Genomic DNA, 18,132 nt, shown 5'->3' with positions numbered 1-18,132 from the left:
GGTTTGAGCTCCCGTTGGATCTTGTGTAAGTTTTTCATTTTTTTTGCTAAGCCTATAGCTCTATTTTATTGGTTTTAGTTTTTCTTCCCATCACTTCACATCCTTCTGGTTTCTTTGACTAGTTTTCATTATTTCTACTTAATCCCTCTCATTCAACAGGATGGTATTGTAGGTCCTTGCATTTCTTTCCTTTATAGTGAAGGTTTATCAAGAAGCTTGCGAGACTAGAGAAGCTAAAGTTGATTCCTTAATTTAAGTTGGCTTTCCGCCTATTGTACGTTTCACTCTCCCTACTTAGTCCCCTTTCCTAGTTATAGTTTTTGTTTCATCTACTCATTTTCCCATTCAAGAATGGTGCATCGTAGGGTCTCTTTTGGTTGAAGAAGAGAAAGAAGGGAAAAATCCACGCTTGTGGCCCATTTTAAGTAACGTCATCCTTTGTCCCTTTAGCCTAAAGTTCATGTTTATGCTCATTGCTTCATGGGTCATTTCACGGGGGAAATTCTAAAAGAAATTTGTAGAATTATTTTAGTGGTTGTGCCGGACATTCGTTATAGCCATAAATTCACTCCAAATTATCAAGATGATAGGGGCATAAGGAATTATATCCTAGAGAGTGGCACTTCAACGTGGTCTCTAAATGCATGTAAACTTTTTATTTTTATTAGCTTATAAAAAATTTCATGAGAAGTGTTCTTATAGATCGATAGAAAAGGTTGAAAAGTGAGAGAACAAGGTTTTTTTTGTTGTTTTCCTAGACGATGGAAAATGTTACTTTCAACCCATCTAAAAACGACAATGATCATCCTCCACCAATCTATGATCATCCTCCACCAATCTATGTGGACTATTCCTTAGGAAGATGTGATCAAGTGAACTAGGTCTTATGTGGTGTCATGTTGTGTCACTATTCTTGTTATGACTGTCAATTTTTTGTAAGGCACTTTTATTATTTTTCTTTCTGTTTAAATTAAAAACTTGTTGTAAACCAATGCCTTATAAAAGTAGCTAATACTTATTTTTTAAATCAATATAAAATTCTTAATCTTAACAGGAAAAATATATAAATATATATATATATATATATATATATATATATAAAAGTCAGGTACAATTAAAAAAATTGAAAACATGATGATGAATAACTAGTGCAACACTCCAATAAATATATTATTGGTAAATAATACATAAAAATTAATCTGATATATAACTTGAAGTTTTCATAAATTAGTACAAAAGAAATTGGGTGAGAGTAATACTTTCTTATAATAAGTTTCTATAAAAAAAAATAATTAACTAGAAATAATATTATTTTTTAATAAACATATTTTTGATTTTATTGGATCCAAAGGTGTTCTCCATTTTAGTTCAAAGGGTGATGTAGTGATGTAAATGTTAGTAAACATTTACATGTCAACTCAATTAAAAAATAATAAAAAGTTAAAAATAATAAAAATAATAAAAATCTAATTTATTATATTGTATATTTTTCATTAAAATGTATAATATATAAATAATATGTCACATACTTACCACTTGGCGCATACTTTAACCAAGCATAAATTTATTTTTATATTATCGTGAATAAGATCAACCTCATATATTTAAAAAGAAAATGTGTTAACCTAAGTAACACATCGGTAATACTTGTTTAGATATTACAAAGGTGTAAGTCATGTCTTAATTAATTATACAGTTGATATTTACAAATATTATTAAGTTCATTGGTGACCTTGTTTTTCTGGTACTCCGATCTTAACCCGTCATTATATATATAGAGCATTACACAATGGAAAATTCTATAAGGGCTTCCAATTGGAAACTGCCAGTCCATAATGACAAACATGGATTAGTCATAGTCATTGATGGATTTCTCCTCGATATGACGGGTGAGGTTTTCTTGGGAAGTGTTAGGGTAACTAACCCCTACCCTGAATGCCTCCTCTCTCCACCATTTTGCACTTGCAAGTTAGGCAGAGCGACTCAGCGATTTTGGATAGATCCAACCAGATGTTCACTAAATTTACCCAACCTACACACATGTAATCACTTAGCATAGTCTTCAAGTATTTACATTCCTTTCCCAGAAGGAGTTTACATAAGTCCCTTTAAATATTAGCTAAAATATGAAACTCTTTTACCTTGCAGGTTTACACCATCATGGCTTCAACTAGATTGCAACCCTTTTGCATTCTGACAATGTTCAATGAAGGGTTTCTCTTGGCATGATAATCAATTTAATTGTTGAATGTTGGTTCCCAAGGTAACACTCCCATTATAAGGAAAACCCATAATTGTTTGTTTACCCTAAATGTTTTTCATGGTTTCTTCAAATTTTAATGAATGAAATTGGTGGGATGAACTCTGTCCCCCACCAGGTCCTTTGACTTCACGAATTAATTTTTTGGCCTCACACATGAACCCAACAAAATTTTCTAGGTATATCTCCAAATAACATAATGGCTTATGTTGTGGTACATTCCCTTTGGCCTCCAAGAATAAGCCCCAAGTTTTGTCTGTTTGTAGGTACCCACGATAGATTCCTCACATTTACTCTTTCCTAGTGGACTCTAATAGCCCAGACCCTGCAGATTTTCTATTAGGGTTTTTCTTGTTTGTTTGTTTTAGGGTCGGTTCTGAAATATTAATGAATTAAGCAAACCCATGTGAGGGTTCCAATTTTGTTTTCAAGTTATATAGTCCTTAAATTGTTATTGTAATGGAATTAATTTTGTTATATGTATATAACGCCATGTTTCTTGTTATAAATTAAACCTTTTGGCCCAACCTATGGATGAGGGTATTAGCTAGCAAGACTAGTGCTCGAGGATGATATAGTTTGTCTTTTTTGCTATGAAATTTTTGAAACAAATGAACTTCAGTTATTAGGAAATTGTAAATATTATTTCCAAGCATATTTAGGTTAATTCCATGTTTAATTTTGGATTTTTGTATTTCATTTCCAACTTAAATACCTGTATTTTTAAATGTTTTGTACTAGGTTTATTTTTCTTCGTTACGTACATAGGGTTACAATTATTTTTCCACCTGATTTTATTGTCAAGTTTCGTTAATAGTTACACTCAGTGGTTCCATAGGGGGACTAGACTTGATTGTTCGTTCCTCTACAGTGGTCAGGGCTCAACCCTCTCTTGGACCACCACAAACCCTTAATAAATATTCCTTATAACCGAAATATTTTAAAAATATAACACAAAGATTATATAACTGGTCCTTCCTTAGGAAAATTAGTAATAGTGGTTTCCTTTTCTTTATTTCCCCCTGGCTTGGTCATTTCGTGTTAAATTTCCAGCCTTCTGTAAGGTTAGTCGTAAAAAGGGGGCTAATCTAGATTACCTCTCAAGTCCCCACTCCCGCTATCCAGTATGGCTTAGTCTCAAGGATAACATGCAGTCAAAAATATTACTCAATTAGTTCATTAAATATAAACAAAGTAACGTTGTGTGCGCATGAAATAATTTCTATAAATTTCATTTTGTTCACTAAATATAAAAAAAGGAGTATTGTATATGCATGAAATATTTTCCGTAACATTCCAATGACTCCTTCACGTAGGCTTTTTTATAGTTTGAAAACCTGTCATATTAACATAAATGGGTGAAGTTTACATAAATCCACTATTGTGCAATTATAGGGTTTGTTTTCTGTTCACATATTCATTTATGACAATATCAGAGAATGAATAATATTAATTAAACCAACTACTTTTACTGACATAATACAGGCATGTATACAAATTTACTAGTAATCGCTTATCCGATTCACATTCTTACAATAATTCAATAGGGCTAAGTTGATCCTCCTCACCATAGGAACAGGAATTATGTCCACTTCTAGCACCCCGATCTTCCACTTTAGAGAAGTATGCACAGTCTCATCAGAATCCAGCAATAGAAATCAGGACCACCGTCCAGTCTAATACCATCTCATTCTATGTATGTTCAAGGTTTTCCACTGGCCCAGGTCTAGCTCAAGATTACCTCTAGGAAACATCTTGCCATCTTCACAGACTAATTCTTTCTTTTATGTGCCCTGGGACTCCATGAAAGTAGAACCCCTCTCTCCTGAGAGATTTTCCTTTTATTCCAGGGAGAGAGTGGCAACTATCATAATTTTCTAACAGTTGGAATTCGTTACAGGTCATCCCTCTTGAGCTCCAACAAATTTTGTTCACATAACATTTATGTAAAATTAAATAATTCACAAAGTCCTCAAGGATTCCCAAGCCAACTTACTCATTGTCTCATGTAATTAATAAAAAATAAAAAATAACTAACAATAATTTATGTTACGAGAGGGTGTTACATCTTCCCCCCTTGGTGTAACACCATCCTCAGTGTTTTCTATCCCATAGAACAAATTAGGATAGGCTTGAAGCATAAGATTTTCATCTTCGGAGGTGCCCTCCTCTAGGATAAAGTGCATCCATTGCACCTTAACATGGGTGACAACTCACTTCTATAACGTTTCTTCTTTATGATCGAGGATACACTATGGTTCTACCAAGGGCTCTCCATCTAGTTCAACCTTTTAAACCACCATTAACTATGATTAGTTCATATTTCCTCAATTCATTGGGTACATATTTTTTTTTAATTTAATTCATCACTTACCTATATGTCTTGTCAGTTAACAATGTGTCTGGAGTCATACACATTTTTTTTAACAGGGAAACATGGAAGACATTATGAACCTTTACACATCTTGGCAGACCAAGCTATTAGGCTACCGACCTTATTCTTTCCAAAATATCTAAAGGTCCACAGTAGTGCAGTGCCAATTTAGCACAACCACCCCACTGTAAGGTACTTTTCTTGGGTTTAATTTGTACGTAAACATTGTCCCCCACCAACACTTTATGAGTTCTTTTCCTATTCTCATACATGTTTTGCTCATCTTGGGTAGCTTTTAAATTCTTCCGTACTCTTTTAACGTCTTGCTCGATTTCCTTGAGTATGTGAGGTCCTAACATCATCCTATCTTCTAAACTACTCTAGTTAGCAGGCATTTTACATCTTCTTCCATATAGTACCTCATAGGGAATCATTTTTAATGATTCATGGTAACTATTACTATAGGAAAATTTGACCAAGTGGAGGTATTCTTCCCGCTTGGTTGGTTGTTGTATTACATACATCCGTAACATGTCTTCCAGCACTTGATTCACTCATTCAGTTTTACCATCCATCTAAGGATGGTATGCGGTGCTAAACTGGATTTGTGTACCTATCCCCGTAAAAGATCCTTCCAAAATGTGGATGTGAACTTCAATTCCCTGTCTGAAATCACCACGTTCAACATGCCATGTAGTCACAACATTTCTCTCATAAAGATGTCTGCAATTTCCACCATCTTATGGGTAGATTTAACATGAGTAAAGTGGGCTCTTTTACGTAATTTTTGTACCACTTCCATGATAGAGTCATGTTGTTTTTTTCTTTTGGGTAGCCAAGTTATAAAATATAGCGTAATCATCTCTCATTTCCATTCAAGAGTAGGGAGAGGATTAAGCAAGTCTGCAGGTTGATGATGCTTAACTTTTACTCGATGGCATTCCAAACATTTATTTAGATACTTAGTGATGTATTTCCTCATACCAGGCCAAAAATACTCCCTCTTGATGGCAGAGAATAATACTTTCTACCCTAGATGAGCAACATATGGACTATGGTGATATTCATCCAACAACCTCTCCCTAATAACCATTTGATTAGTAACATATATCCTTCCTTTGTAAGTCAATTGATTCTTACCATTTATACTATATTCAAATTTCTTACGACAGTTCTACATTTGCTTGGTTTTCTTCCATAAAAATTCATACTCTAGGTCCTTAAGAGAAATTTCTTTAAGTTTTTCAAATACATCAAATTTAATGCAGTGATACCAAATTTCATAAACACACTACAACTTCATACTTAAGGTATCTTCTACTCGATTCTCCTTTCCTTTATGGTGTCTTGTATCAAAATTGAACACACTCAAAAATGCAATCCACCTGGCTTGTTGTGCATTCAAATTAATCTTTTTGAAGAAACTGGTTAAACTACTATGATCTGTCATTAATTGAAATTTCTTCCCCAGTAAATAATGGCAACACACTGCTAAAGCGTGTACTACTAAAGTAATCTCTAAATCGTAAGTTGAATACCACTGATCATGATCCTTCAACTTAACTGACTCATAAATTAGTACCTTTCCCTCCTATATTAAGACTCCTCCCACTCCATCTTGACCTGGATTCATGCATACTACAAACTCCTTCTCTAGATCAATAACTTTTAACATCGACATTGATGTCAATAAGTATTTCAATTGTTCGAAACTACGTTTGCATTCAACTGCACACTTAAAAATTATCCCTTTTTTGGTAGTGATGTTATGTGGTAAGAAATTTTGGAAAAACCCTCAATGAAACGATGATAATACCTAGCTAATCCCATGAAATACCAAATGTCCACAACATTTCTGATTTTTTCTCGACCAACAATAATACCTTCGAAAGATATTACATGTCATAGATATTGTATGTGCTCCTAGAAAAAGTCACATTTATTGAATTTAACATAGAGCTGGCTTTCTCTTAAAGTTTGTAGAACTATTTACAAATGTTCCTTATGCTCCTCTACGTTCTTCGAATATATCATAATATCATGGATAAAATCAGAACAAACTTGTCTAAATAGGGGTGAAATTTTCCATTCATCAAACTCATGAAGGTTGTTGGAGCATTTGTAAGCCTAAAGGGAAACATAATAAACTCATAGTAATTGTAATGTGTTCTAAACATTGTTTTACAAACATCCTCATCCTTAATTTTTATTTGGTGATACCAAAATCGTAGGTCAATCATAGAGAAGACTGAGGCACCCTTAGCTTGGTCAAACAAATCGTCTATTCTTGGCAAAGGCTACTTATTTTTTACAGTTAATTTATTCAACTATCTATAATCAATACATAATCGCAAGGTGCAATATGTTTTCTTTACGAACAACACTAGTCCTCCCCAGGGTGATACACTCAAGTGAATGTATCCCTTATCGAGTAGATCTTGTAATTGCATATTAAGTTTACTTAATTTAGGGATTCTCATACAGTACGAGGCTTTTGACACTGGGGTTTCTATAGGAATTATTTCTTCTGTAATGTCAATGTTCCTTCTTGGTGGTAACCCCTGAATCTCTTCGAGGAATACATCAACAAATTTTTGAACTATAGGTATGATTTCCATAGATGCCATTTTGTCCTTGTGGTTGGTAAAACCCACCTGTAGTACAAAAAAATGACAACCTTCCTGGGCACATTTCTTCAATTGATTTCTAGTAATAGATTGTAAGTTAATATTTCTTTTAATACCCTGAATTTCATGTATATTCCTTCCTTCTGTGAGGAAATTAATATGTTATCTTTACAATTTATCAACGTCCAATGCCCCTACAAACAATCCATCCCAATCAACACGCCATAAGATCCTAGAGGTGACACATTTAAATCTACCTTGATTTGTTGTCCTCCCATTTCTATAGGAAAACTTTCCACCTTGGCGATTACCTTCCATTTGGCCCCAGTGGCTAGTTGTACTAACCAAGAGTTTTTAAACTAAATACTTGTACATTGATATAACTTAACTATCTTCGTATTGACATAACTATTATTTTCCCCTAGATCAATTAAAATAGAGATAGGATGACTAGATATCTTACCTTCAAATTCTACCATCACAAGCTAGTACTTTGATTGACGATCTTTCAGAGCTGCATTAATTCTTGGTAAATTTCTAGCTACATCTCCCATATTAGAGGCTTCTTGAACACTCACAGTTGGTTTTATCCTAGCCTGGCGGGGAATTTTTTTTAATGGCGTGGTTCCCCACAACCCCAACGCTACAGGGGTGGCTTTTGTGGTTGTTCTGATTCTAATTTATTTTGTACTTCTATCTATTTGAAATCATAAGTCGATCTAGCTTTTTTCTCTCTTTTTCCTGAGCATCCTCCCAATTGCTTCCTGGCTACATATTTGTTACCAAGAAACTTGGCCATCATATTATGATTAAGAAAGCTTTTCTGTCCCTTTTTATCCATCCAGCTTTTGTTGTTTTCTCCTTTTTTCTACATCTTCTGATATAAAATAAGAGATTTCCTAATGGTCTCATCCCTTGTCTTCGGATTATCAAAATCCAACCTCTCCTTCCTGTATCACAACAGGCTACTTATAAAACGTTGCACCTTCGCTTTCTCTTCTCGTATATAAAGGAAATAACATAAAAGAGAGGTAAACCTGGTTTCAAACTCATCCATGGACTGCTGCCCCAATTTTTGATCATGAAGCTCTTTCACCTTCTCATCATAGAATCTTTCTTTTAGCTTTTTATGCTTTAGATATTTTTGGAAGATGTCCCAAGTCACTTCTTGCTCATCAATGCTATGCATTGTTTTGATTTCCTCCCACCATAAGGTGGCTTTTCCTTGCAATTGATAATCCCTAGCCCAACTTTTAAGTTATCATTATACTCATAAATATGAAAATATTTTTTCATATTAACCAGCCAAGCTTCTGCAACCTCTTTTTCCTCTCCATCAAACTATGGGGGATTTTTTTTTTAAATTACCGCTACAATTCTATCTTCAACCTCTTACCCTCCCTATCACTAGAGGTGTTACCAGACCCTTCCTCATTATCCATTCGAGCTCCTTCACTTTCTACATGTTCTCTCTGTTTTCATTATGTCTCTTCCCTATTTCCTTATCTATACTAGGATCTAGATTCCTCTATTTTTTTCTATTTGAGATACTTTTCAAGATCATTTCTTGTTCTAGCCTTAATCTCTCTTTATTGTCCCTTAAATTCATCATCTCATCTCGCAACTATTGGACGGTCTCTAACAACATAGCATTCAAATTTGTAGTTCCTTCCTCTAATTGGACCCACATCACCAGATTGGTCTGAGGTCCCACTGTGGGTCCCCTAGGTGGGGTGGTTCAAACTCCCCTCCTCATGCTGCTTCAAATACTCCTCACTTTCTCTCTATGCATTATGAACACTGGTTATTTTCAATTTCCCACAAGGTCGCAGTGTTGCAACCTATGGCTTTGATACCACTTGTCACATACTTACCAATTAACACATAATTTAACCAAGCATAAAAAAAATCTATTATCGTGAATAAGATCAACCACATATATTTAAAAAGAAATTGTGTTAATATAAACCACACATCAGTATACATGTTCAGATATTTCAAAGGTGTAATTCATGTTTTAATTAATTACATAGTTGATATTTACAAAGATTATAGCATTCATCGTTGACCCCATTTTTTCGGTACTCCGACCTTAAACCATCATTATATATATAGACCATTGCATAGTGGAACATTCTTGAAGGGCTTCAAACCACCAACTGCCAGTCCATAATGGCGTGGGTGGATTAGTCATAGTCATTTATGGCTTACTCCTTGATCTAACAATTGAGGTTTGTCTAGGAAGGGTTATGGTAACTAACCCCTACCATGACATCCTCCTCTCTCCATCATTTCGCACCTGCAAGTTGGGCATAGCAACTCAGTGATTCTGGGTGGATCCAACCAGAGCTTTAGTAAATTTACCTAGCCTACACAATGGTAATAACTTAACACAATCTTTAGGTATTTACATTATTTTCCAAGAAGGAGTTTACTTAAGTCCATTTAAATCTTGGCTAAACTTTGCAACTTTTTTACCTTGCATGGTTACACCTTCACGACTTCAACTAGATTGCAACCCTTTGGTGTTTTGGAAAGTTTCAACGAATGGTTTCTCTTGACATGACAATGAATTTAATCATTGAATGTCGATTCCCAAGGTAACATTCTCGTTGCAAGGAAAACCCATAATTGTTTGTTTACCCTAAATGTTTTTCAAGGTTTCTTATAATGTTGTCGAATGAACTTGGCAGGTTGAACTTTGTCCCCCAGCAAGTCCTCTCACTTCACAAATTAAGTTTTCGGGCTCATCCATGAACCCAATAGAATTTTCCAGGTATGTCTCGAAATAACGTATGTTCTAGTACCTTCCCCTCAGTCCCCGAGACCAAGCCCTAAATTTTGTCTCTTTGTAGATACCCACGACATATTCCTCGCAATCTCTTTCCTAGGAGAGTCTCAGAGACCATATCGTGCAGATTTTCTATTAGGTTTTTTAGTGTTTCTCTATTTTAGGTTTGGTTATGAAATATTAATGAATTAAGTGGACCCATGTGAGGGTTCTATTTTACTTTTCAAGTTATGCAATCCTTAAAATGTCACTGAAATGGACATAATTTTGTTATATGTATATAACGTCATGTTTCTAGTTATAAATTAAACCTTGCAGCCCAACCTCTAGATTATGGTCTCAAACAATGAGACTCGTGCTCGAGCATGATGTAGTTTTTGTTTTTGCTATGAAATTTCTGAAACAATGAACTTCAGTTATTAGGAAATTGTAAATATTATTGCCAAGCAGATTTCGGTTAATTCCATGTTTAATTATGGATTTTTTAGTTTCATTTCCAACTTGATACATATCTTTTTAAATCTTTTCTATTGGGTTTCTATTTTTTGGTTACATACATAGGGTTACAGGTATTTTTCCACCTGAATTTATTATCAAGTTTGGATAATAGTTTCACTCCCTAACTGCAGAGGGGGACTGAACTTGGCTTTTGGTTCCTCTACCGTGGCCAAGTCTCAACCCTCTCTAGGACCACCAGCAACCCTTAATAAATATTCCTTATGAGAAAAATATTAAAAGAAATCTAACACAGAGATTATGTAAATGGTTATTCTTTAGGAAAAATCATAATAATGGTTTGTTTGTCTTTGTTTCCCCCTGGCCTAGTTTCTTCCTTATAAATTTCCAGCCTTCTCTCAGGTCAGTCATAGAAATGGGGCTAATCTTGATTACCTATGAGGTCCCCACTCTTATTGTTCGGTTATGGATTAGTCTCAGGGCTAACATACAATCAAAAATATACTCATTATGTTCATTAAATATAAACAAAAGAACACTATGTTTGCACCAAATAATTTATGTAACTTTCATTATGTTCACTAATTATAAACAAAGGAGAAATGTATATGCAAGCAATATTTTTTGTAACTTTCCAATGACTCTTTCACATACTGCTTTTACAGTTTGCAAATCTGTCATATTAACATAAAGGGGTAAAATTTACATAGATCCACTAATGTGCAATTACATTGTTTCTTTTCTTTCCACATATTCATTTCTGACACTATAACAAAATGAATAAGATTAATTAAACCAACTAATTTTACTTAAAGAATACATAAAAGTATACAAATTTACTAGTAAACACTTACCTGATTCACAGTCTTCCAAGAATTCAACAGTGCTGAGTTGATCCTCCTCACCATGGGAAGGGTAATTACATCCACTTCTAGCCTCGAGCTTCCACTTTAGAGAAATATGCACAGTCTCATCAAAATCCAATAATAGACATCAGGATCACCGTCAAGTCTAATACCATCTCATTCTATATATTTTCAAGGTTTTCCCCTAGCCCACGTCCAGTTCAAGATTACCTCTAGGCAACATATTTCCAACTTCACAGACTACTTCTTTCTTTTATGTCCCCTAGGACTTCAAGAAAGAAGAACCCCTCTAAGATATTTCTCTTTTATTCTGGTAAAGAATGAAAACTATCATAATTGTCTAACACTTAGAATTCATTTCACATCAACCCTCCTGAACTCCAATAAAAATAATTCACATAACATTTATGTAAAATTAAATAATTCACAAAGTCCACTAGGCTTCCCAAGCCCACTTACTCATGGTCTCACGCAATTTATAAAAGCAAAAATAAATAACTAACAATAATTTATGTTACATAGGGGCGTTACATAATAGCTATAAATTAAGATCTATTTCACAATATAAATTAAAATAATGATTCTATAACCATATTTAAATTTAATTAATAAGAAAGTAAAATCTTAACATTAATATATCAAGAATTTTAACCATGAATATTCATGGCAACATTACCACTTTCAATAAACTTACAATATAACAAGATTGTTAATCATGTATATTCACACTCACTTTACCACCTACAAAAAAGTTACAATATAACATGATTCTTAATCATACATATTCACCACTACATTCCCATGGATGCTATTAACTTGTAAATAGGGTGTTTTCTAATAGCGTAGGCCAGTACCATGGATTATCAATACCACATGCCCAAAAATCATAACTCAATTCACGATCAAAATATTTTATTTTAATTGAAGTTTATAACATTTTCTTAAATAAATTTAAAATAAAAAGGGATATAAATACTTTTGCTTTTTTTTTTTCCCCGTAGAAAAATTCGTAATTCATATTCATATTGAAATAAATTACATTTTGTAGATGCTTAGAGCATATGCAGATAGCTTTCCATGAATAGGACAAAACAATAATAAAAAATATAAAAAAAAATTACAAATACATCAAAACCTAAACTTTTCTGCCCTTCTTCTGCTCCACCCTACGCCAACCCTGAGAGTCAGAAGGGGGAACAATGATGGCCTGTGAGTATTCCTGCGTGTTCACTGGAGGTTCTTTGTCGGATTCTGATCCTTCTGATCCATGGGTTCTTTTGTTGCCACTAACTTCCGGCTGTGGCATTTCCTGCTGTCGAACATGGTCCTCCATTTGTGGGTCTGGTGCTTTTTCTTCATGTGTGCCATTCTGTTCCATATTTATATCAGATTCCTCTTGATACTCTTTATGCTCTGGCTGAAAGTCCTCTTCTTCCAGCGGTTCTGTATTTTGCCACCCATTTGGCTTTTTTTGCTTTTTCTTGTTTCCTTTTGTATTCTTTCTGGCCAGTGGGCAAGAATTTTGAAGGTGTCCTATTTGCCGGCAGCTGTGGCATCTGAATGCTGTGTTTTCATAGTCTAGGGGTTGTGTCCACTCAGTGTTGTTGAAGTTTAATGAAATTTGATCAGGTAGCCCTTGACTCAAGTCCACTTCAACGCAAATTCTGGCAAAAGTATAAATCCCTCTGCTATATCTGTCTTCATCAACTTTTAGGAATTTCCCCAAGGAATTCCCAATGGCATATAATACTATGGGATGCCAGAGATGTAATGGGAGGTTGTGAAGCCTCACCCAAACAGGCGTTGTTGAGATTTTCGTAGTGTTTGGGTCGAATTCGGCAAACCAAGGGGTAACAAAAAGACCTGCATTACCGCAAAACCAAGGCCCCTCATTGATGATATTATCCCTTTCTTCTTCTGTGTGGAAGTTTACAATAAAAAAACCTTTTGAACATAGGTATATATTACATTTTGGTGTCTAGTGAGAATATATCCATTACTGTAAAGCATCGGATTTTGGCCAGAAACCATTAAATCTACATATTACAGCATGTTTTGAGAAGTCAGAGTGAAGTGCAGTTACCTCTGGTATAGTAACTTGGAGCCTTGAATGTTCCAATTTTTGTTCTACTATATGTGGCCCAGGTTGCTCTGATGGTAACATTGGTTTGTCCTACATTTTTCTTTTCCCTTTTACTACATCACGAAAGGAGCCTCGAGTCTTTGAGCCAGATCCGTTGCAGCCTCCACGCAGTCTTAGGTTAAGATATATGGTTGTATCCTGACAGATCCCATATTCCTGTAGAGTAAGATGGTCCTGTAAGCTACGACCTGCACATATCAGGTTCTGGTGTCTTGTAGGTATTCCAAATTGGTTTTGTATTTTGTTTTTTAGCTCTTGTATGTTTAAACTCTTGCTAAGTCGCATGCAACGGTGGCTGCCCCCTGTTTGTTTGATGAAGATTTGGAACCAATCTTTACCCTGGCAGAATGTTTCGGCCTCTTTGTGGCTGGGCTTTAGTAGATTGGATGTTTTCTGGAAAGTAAAACTCGCTCCCCTGTTATTTTTATTTTGTCCATCCCGTGGGGTTTTCAGATCTGGTTGCACTAGATCTGAGGATCTCACCCATTGCAGCATTGATTTACCGGAGATGAGTACACTCAGAGTCTGAAATGGTTCTGAGATTGTTGTTCTCTGCTTGCCGCTGTAACCCTGATGGCAGAGAAGACTGGTATACGCACATCTATCTGGGAACGAAGCACACCTGAGACTCACGGTTGTTAGATCTGCAAGGCCATGCTTAGGCCATTCCTCCACTGAGTCTTTGGAGTTATGTCGGAGACCTAAAACCTTTTCAGCACATTCCTTTTGAGCTGAGATAGAGATCAGGCCCCTGTTTGGGAGTAAATCTTGAAGGGGCATTTTGTCAAACATTTGCCCCGCATCCTTCTTGGTTCCGAAAAGAAGAGGTAGTCGGAGCTGGTATTGGATATCCAAGTTCCTTAGATCCCCCACTCTCCAATTCCTTTCCCTTTGGACACTGCTGGCTGCTGCAACCCTGCTAGTCAAAGACATTTCATGGTGGAACCCGAGCTGCTCATGCAGGGGACCCTCGTTGGCGGTGTAGACTCTGTCCTCTACCTTAGTTCTTGGAGCAAATCCCACATATGGCTCTTCTTCCCATTCAAACGCCTCCACAAAAGAGCTGAAATCGGCGGCCGATCTGAGGGGAAACCCTCTGAAGAGCAGAGCGCTGTGTTGGAGGAGCTCTTGTTCTATCCAATCTCTCTGGTTTCGTATGGTCTGCGTTACATCTGCAATTACTTCTGTGTGATCGTCAGAATTAATGTATTGTTGTGCAGGGAGAAGAATCTTGGGAAAATATCTATTTTCTCCGGACATCCATGCAATTATTTTCTGCTCTGATATTCGGCCTTCCAAGAAACCCTGCATGGTTACTGATGATCCACTCTCAGCAATGTTCATGTTCCTATAAATACTTTTGCTATATATATAAACTCTCTATTTTCATTAGTACTAAAAATATTTTGTGAATATTTTATAGAGATTAAATTAATCTAATATAAATAATATCGAGATGTGAAATTTATATAATATAAATAATATTATTAAGAATTAACATAAATTCATGTTAACTAAACTATTTCAGAAATAAATATCTTAATATACAAATATCCTCTCAAGAGTTATATTAATTTTTTTTATATACTAAAGATTTAAATTAAAATAAATAAAAAATAATATAAAAAATTAATTATTAATAAATATCTTCCAGCAAAATACTTCCACAACCACCTAAATAATATTTAAAATTTACTGTAAAACCTAAAAAAACAAACTTATGTCCCTAAAACACACATTTTCTAAATTGCAAAATTGATAAATAAAAATGGATTACAACTTATTTGACTATTAAAAAGCGGAAATTTTTTCAAGAAAATCCAGCGAAATAAACATTTGCATATACAATTGTCTTTCCGGATAAGGAACTTCTATAAGACTAAAGTTTCAAGGGTACACGGTTTTCCTGACATGATAAACATTAAACAAAAGGATTAGTAAAAATTGCTTTGCTGTCCATGATTTACAATGGGAAGAACGCCCTGACATGCGACAAGTTTTATGTTAAGTGCAGAAGCTTTATTTGTGCACTTTATTAGGAAGATAAGAGCAATAACACTGAAAAGTGAAAACAAAATGACAACCTGAACTCAAGTGACACACATGTTTATCCTCCCATATAGAGGAAAAAGTGCTTAAACTTATTTAGACAAATTGTTTAAGTTTAATAAATTGAACTTAAGTAAAGTCTGTTTTTGAATTTACACCTAGTAGCAGAGAGCTTTGTTGGCGAAGTCAGTAACCATTTTAAAGAAATAGGTAGCCAGAAGAAAGGTGAACTATATATTACTCTGTCATTGAACATTTTGGAAGGCTTCCATCGATCAGTTGGCCAATTCTCCTGTGAAGGAAAGCGCTATTGAAGTGGCGAAAATCTAACATCTGCAGGATTAAAATAGAAACATTAGAATACTTGAAGAAAAGCAATGCAGCTTGAGGGTTTACAGTGTACACACAATAAAAGATTACCTTCGAATGAATGGTATAAAAGACTCTATCATTTATAGTAGTAACCGTAGCATTCACAACTTCAAGTCCGGCTTCCTCTAACTCTGTTAGAAGACTAGAGAAGTCGATCTGGTTCTTGAAAATATTTACAGTGACTTGAATACCTTGACCAAATTTGCTAACCCTTATAGTCTGAAATTTGTCCCGTACATTGGAGGATCGAAGCTGCGAAGCTTGCAGGGTTTTATAATTACAGAAGCTGTTGGAAAATGGGTTAACAGTGGCCGGATATTTTAGCACATCTCTTTTCTTTTCGAGCTCTATTAACTTGTTTTGCAAATGACGAATGTGTTTAACGGCTTCCAGCAGTTTGTCCGATAATGTGCATTTTGTCTACAAAAATGGCAAACACAGATATAACTATTGTCCCTTTTCTTTTCTTTTTAATACTTTTATGATATGCATCGGATACAGATAAACCTCACCTTATTATAGTCTTGAGGGAGTAGCGATAACAGTGTTGAACAAAGAGCTTTCATCTTGCTCCGCCTCTGCCTCTCCACCAGTTTGTGAAGATGCGCATTCCCAATACTTTCCTTGACGGCCTCGTTATAATGACCTCCTCCTCCCGCGGCCGCTTTCTTCGTTCGACGGCTCCGCGTCGGTGGGAAAATAGGGTTTACAGAACTCACCAACGAACATACCTGCGAGCTACAGGTTAGGGTTTGAACTAGATCGCCAATGTTGGCTACGAATTGCTGCGGATATTGCTCGACCGCCGGTGACGAATTGTCCTCAGCAATCTGATGAATCTGCACCGCCGGTCCTATAGAAGCTATTCCGAGCGAGCCGTAATCATGTGGCCTTTTGGTGCAGAGGTCTTCAAATATTAGTGCCACAGCATCGTCATCAATACAAGCTTCGGTTTCAGCAAACTTCGCTGGTTTGGTTGGTGTTTGGATCTGAACACCTTCATTAGTATGAATATTACCATAATAATGAGGAAGACAGGCTGCTGCCTGAGAATACGAGGACGAACACGGTTGAAATGAATATCTATACGGATAGGTTTTGCTCTGCAAATCTTCCATTTTGAACTCCCCTGCCTGGTTAATGAAGATTAGTGAGGACCAATTACCAAATGGAAAATCAGAACCATCAACTCTCTAATCCAACCAGGTGTCTTGCTTGCAAGGCGGAAGGGACTGGTTTTTCCTTTCAGATGTAAAGTGGAATGATGGTTACTGGGGTGGATATGGTCTAATCGTTAGGTAGAGACGTTTGATCCGATAAGATTATATATATTTGGAAATAGTTAGATAAGGATGTTTGATCCAATAAAATTATATATATTTGAAAATAGTTAAATGAGAAAGTTTCATAATACAAAATTATACATAATTGAAAACTGTTTTCGATCAGAATTTTCAGTTAAAATATAGAATCAAGGAACCTGAATACAGTTTCTCCTTGACTCTGATAAGCCGCAAAAGGAAACGAGGGAGGAATGTGTTGAACGCTTAGCCGCAAAAGAAACAGAGGGAGGAATGTGTTGAGGACTTAGCCGCAAAAGGAACAGAGGGAGGAAGTGGAATGCACAAAGAAATCACATCCTCGCACTTGGTAACGTAGTTAATGACTGAAGTAAACTTTTATATTTGAAAAATAGATTGCGTTTGACGTATTGGGCGCATATTATTTTCGACGAGTAATATCGTGTGGTCCACTCATAATTGTCATTGTCATTGGTAAAGTAGATTACAGCTCTACGCCAGCTAGAATTTTCAATTTTTGAAATTATAAAACTTAAAATAAGGTGAGGAAAATCTTATAATATATAAATATTTTTAAATATAAGATTCCATTTTAAGTCTTTGAATTTAGAATTGGGCAATCTTAGATTGGAAATATCAACGTCAATATAAAAATCGTCAATGTGTAAAACAATTGAAATGATGCATCATATATGCATTTCTTAACTTTACAGAAAACACATTATATATGCATTACTTAACTTTACAGCCAAAACATTTTAAAAACAATACACATGTTTATTGGAAGGTGAAAACATAAGCACAAGTCGTGTATCATATGGAAATAAAAGAACTAGGAACATTATATATGCATTACTTAACTTTACAGCCAAAACACTTTAAAAACCATACAC

The 18,132-nt window shown here is 35.2% G+C and overlaps 1 protein-coding gene across 1 annotated transcript; it reads right to left on the bottom strand.

Moving 5' to 3' along the window:
- Window positions 1-15,531: 15,531 nt before the first annotated feature.
- LOC149159991 (transcription factor bHLH94-like) lies at window positions 15,532-17,056 on the bottom strand. The gene is made up of 3 exons (XM_089434487.1): window positions 16,451-17,056; window positions 15,987-16,358; window positions 15,532-15,899 (listed from the first exon to the last, which is right to left on the bottom strand). The coding sequence occupies exons 1-3, from the start codon at window positions 17,054-17,056 to the stop codon at window positions 15,804-15,806; spliced, it is 1,074 nt and encodes a 357-aa protein (XP_089290613.1). The 3' UTR covers window positions 15,532-15,803.
- Between the last annotated feature and the right edge of the window lie 1,076 nt (window positions 17,057-18,132).

The sequence above is a fragment of the Pinus tabuliformis genome, chromosome 5_2 (assembly GCF_031772625.1).
Source record: "Pinus tabuliformis cultivar Carrire ecotype Pingquan chromosome 5_2, CPIR1, whole genome shotgun sequence".
NCBI lineage: Eukaryota > Viridiplantae > Streptophyta > Pinopsida > Pinales > Pinaceae > Pinus > Pinus tabuliformis.
This window is presented reverse-complemented; position numbering and strand designations above follow the sequence as displayed.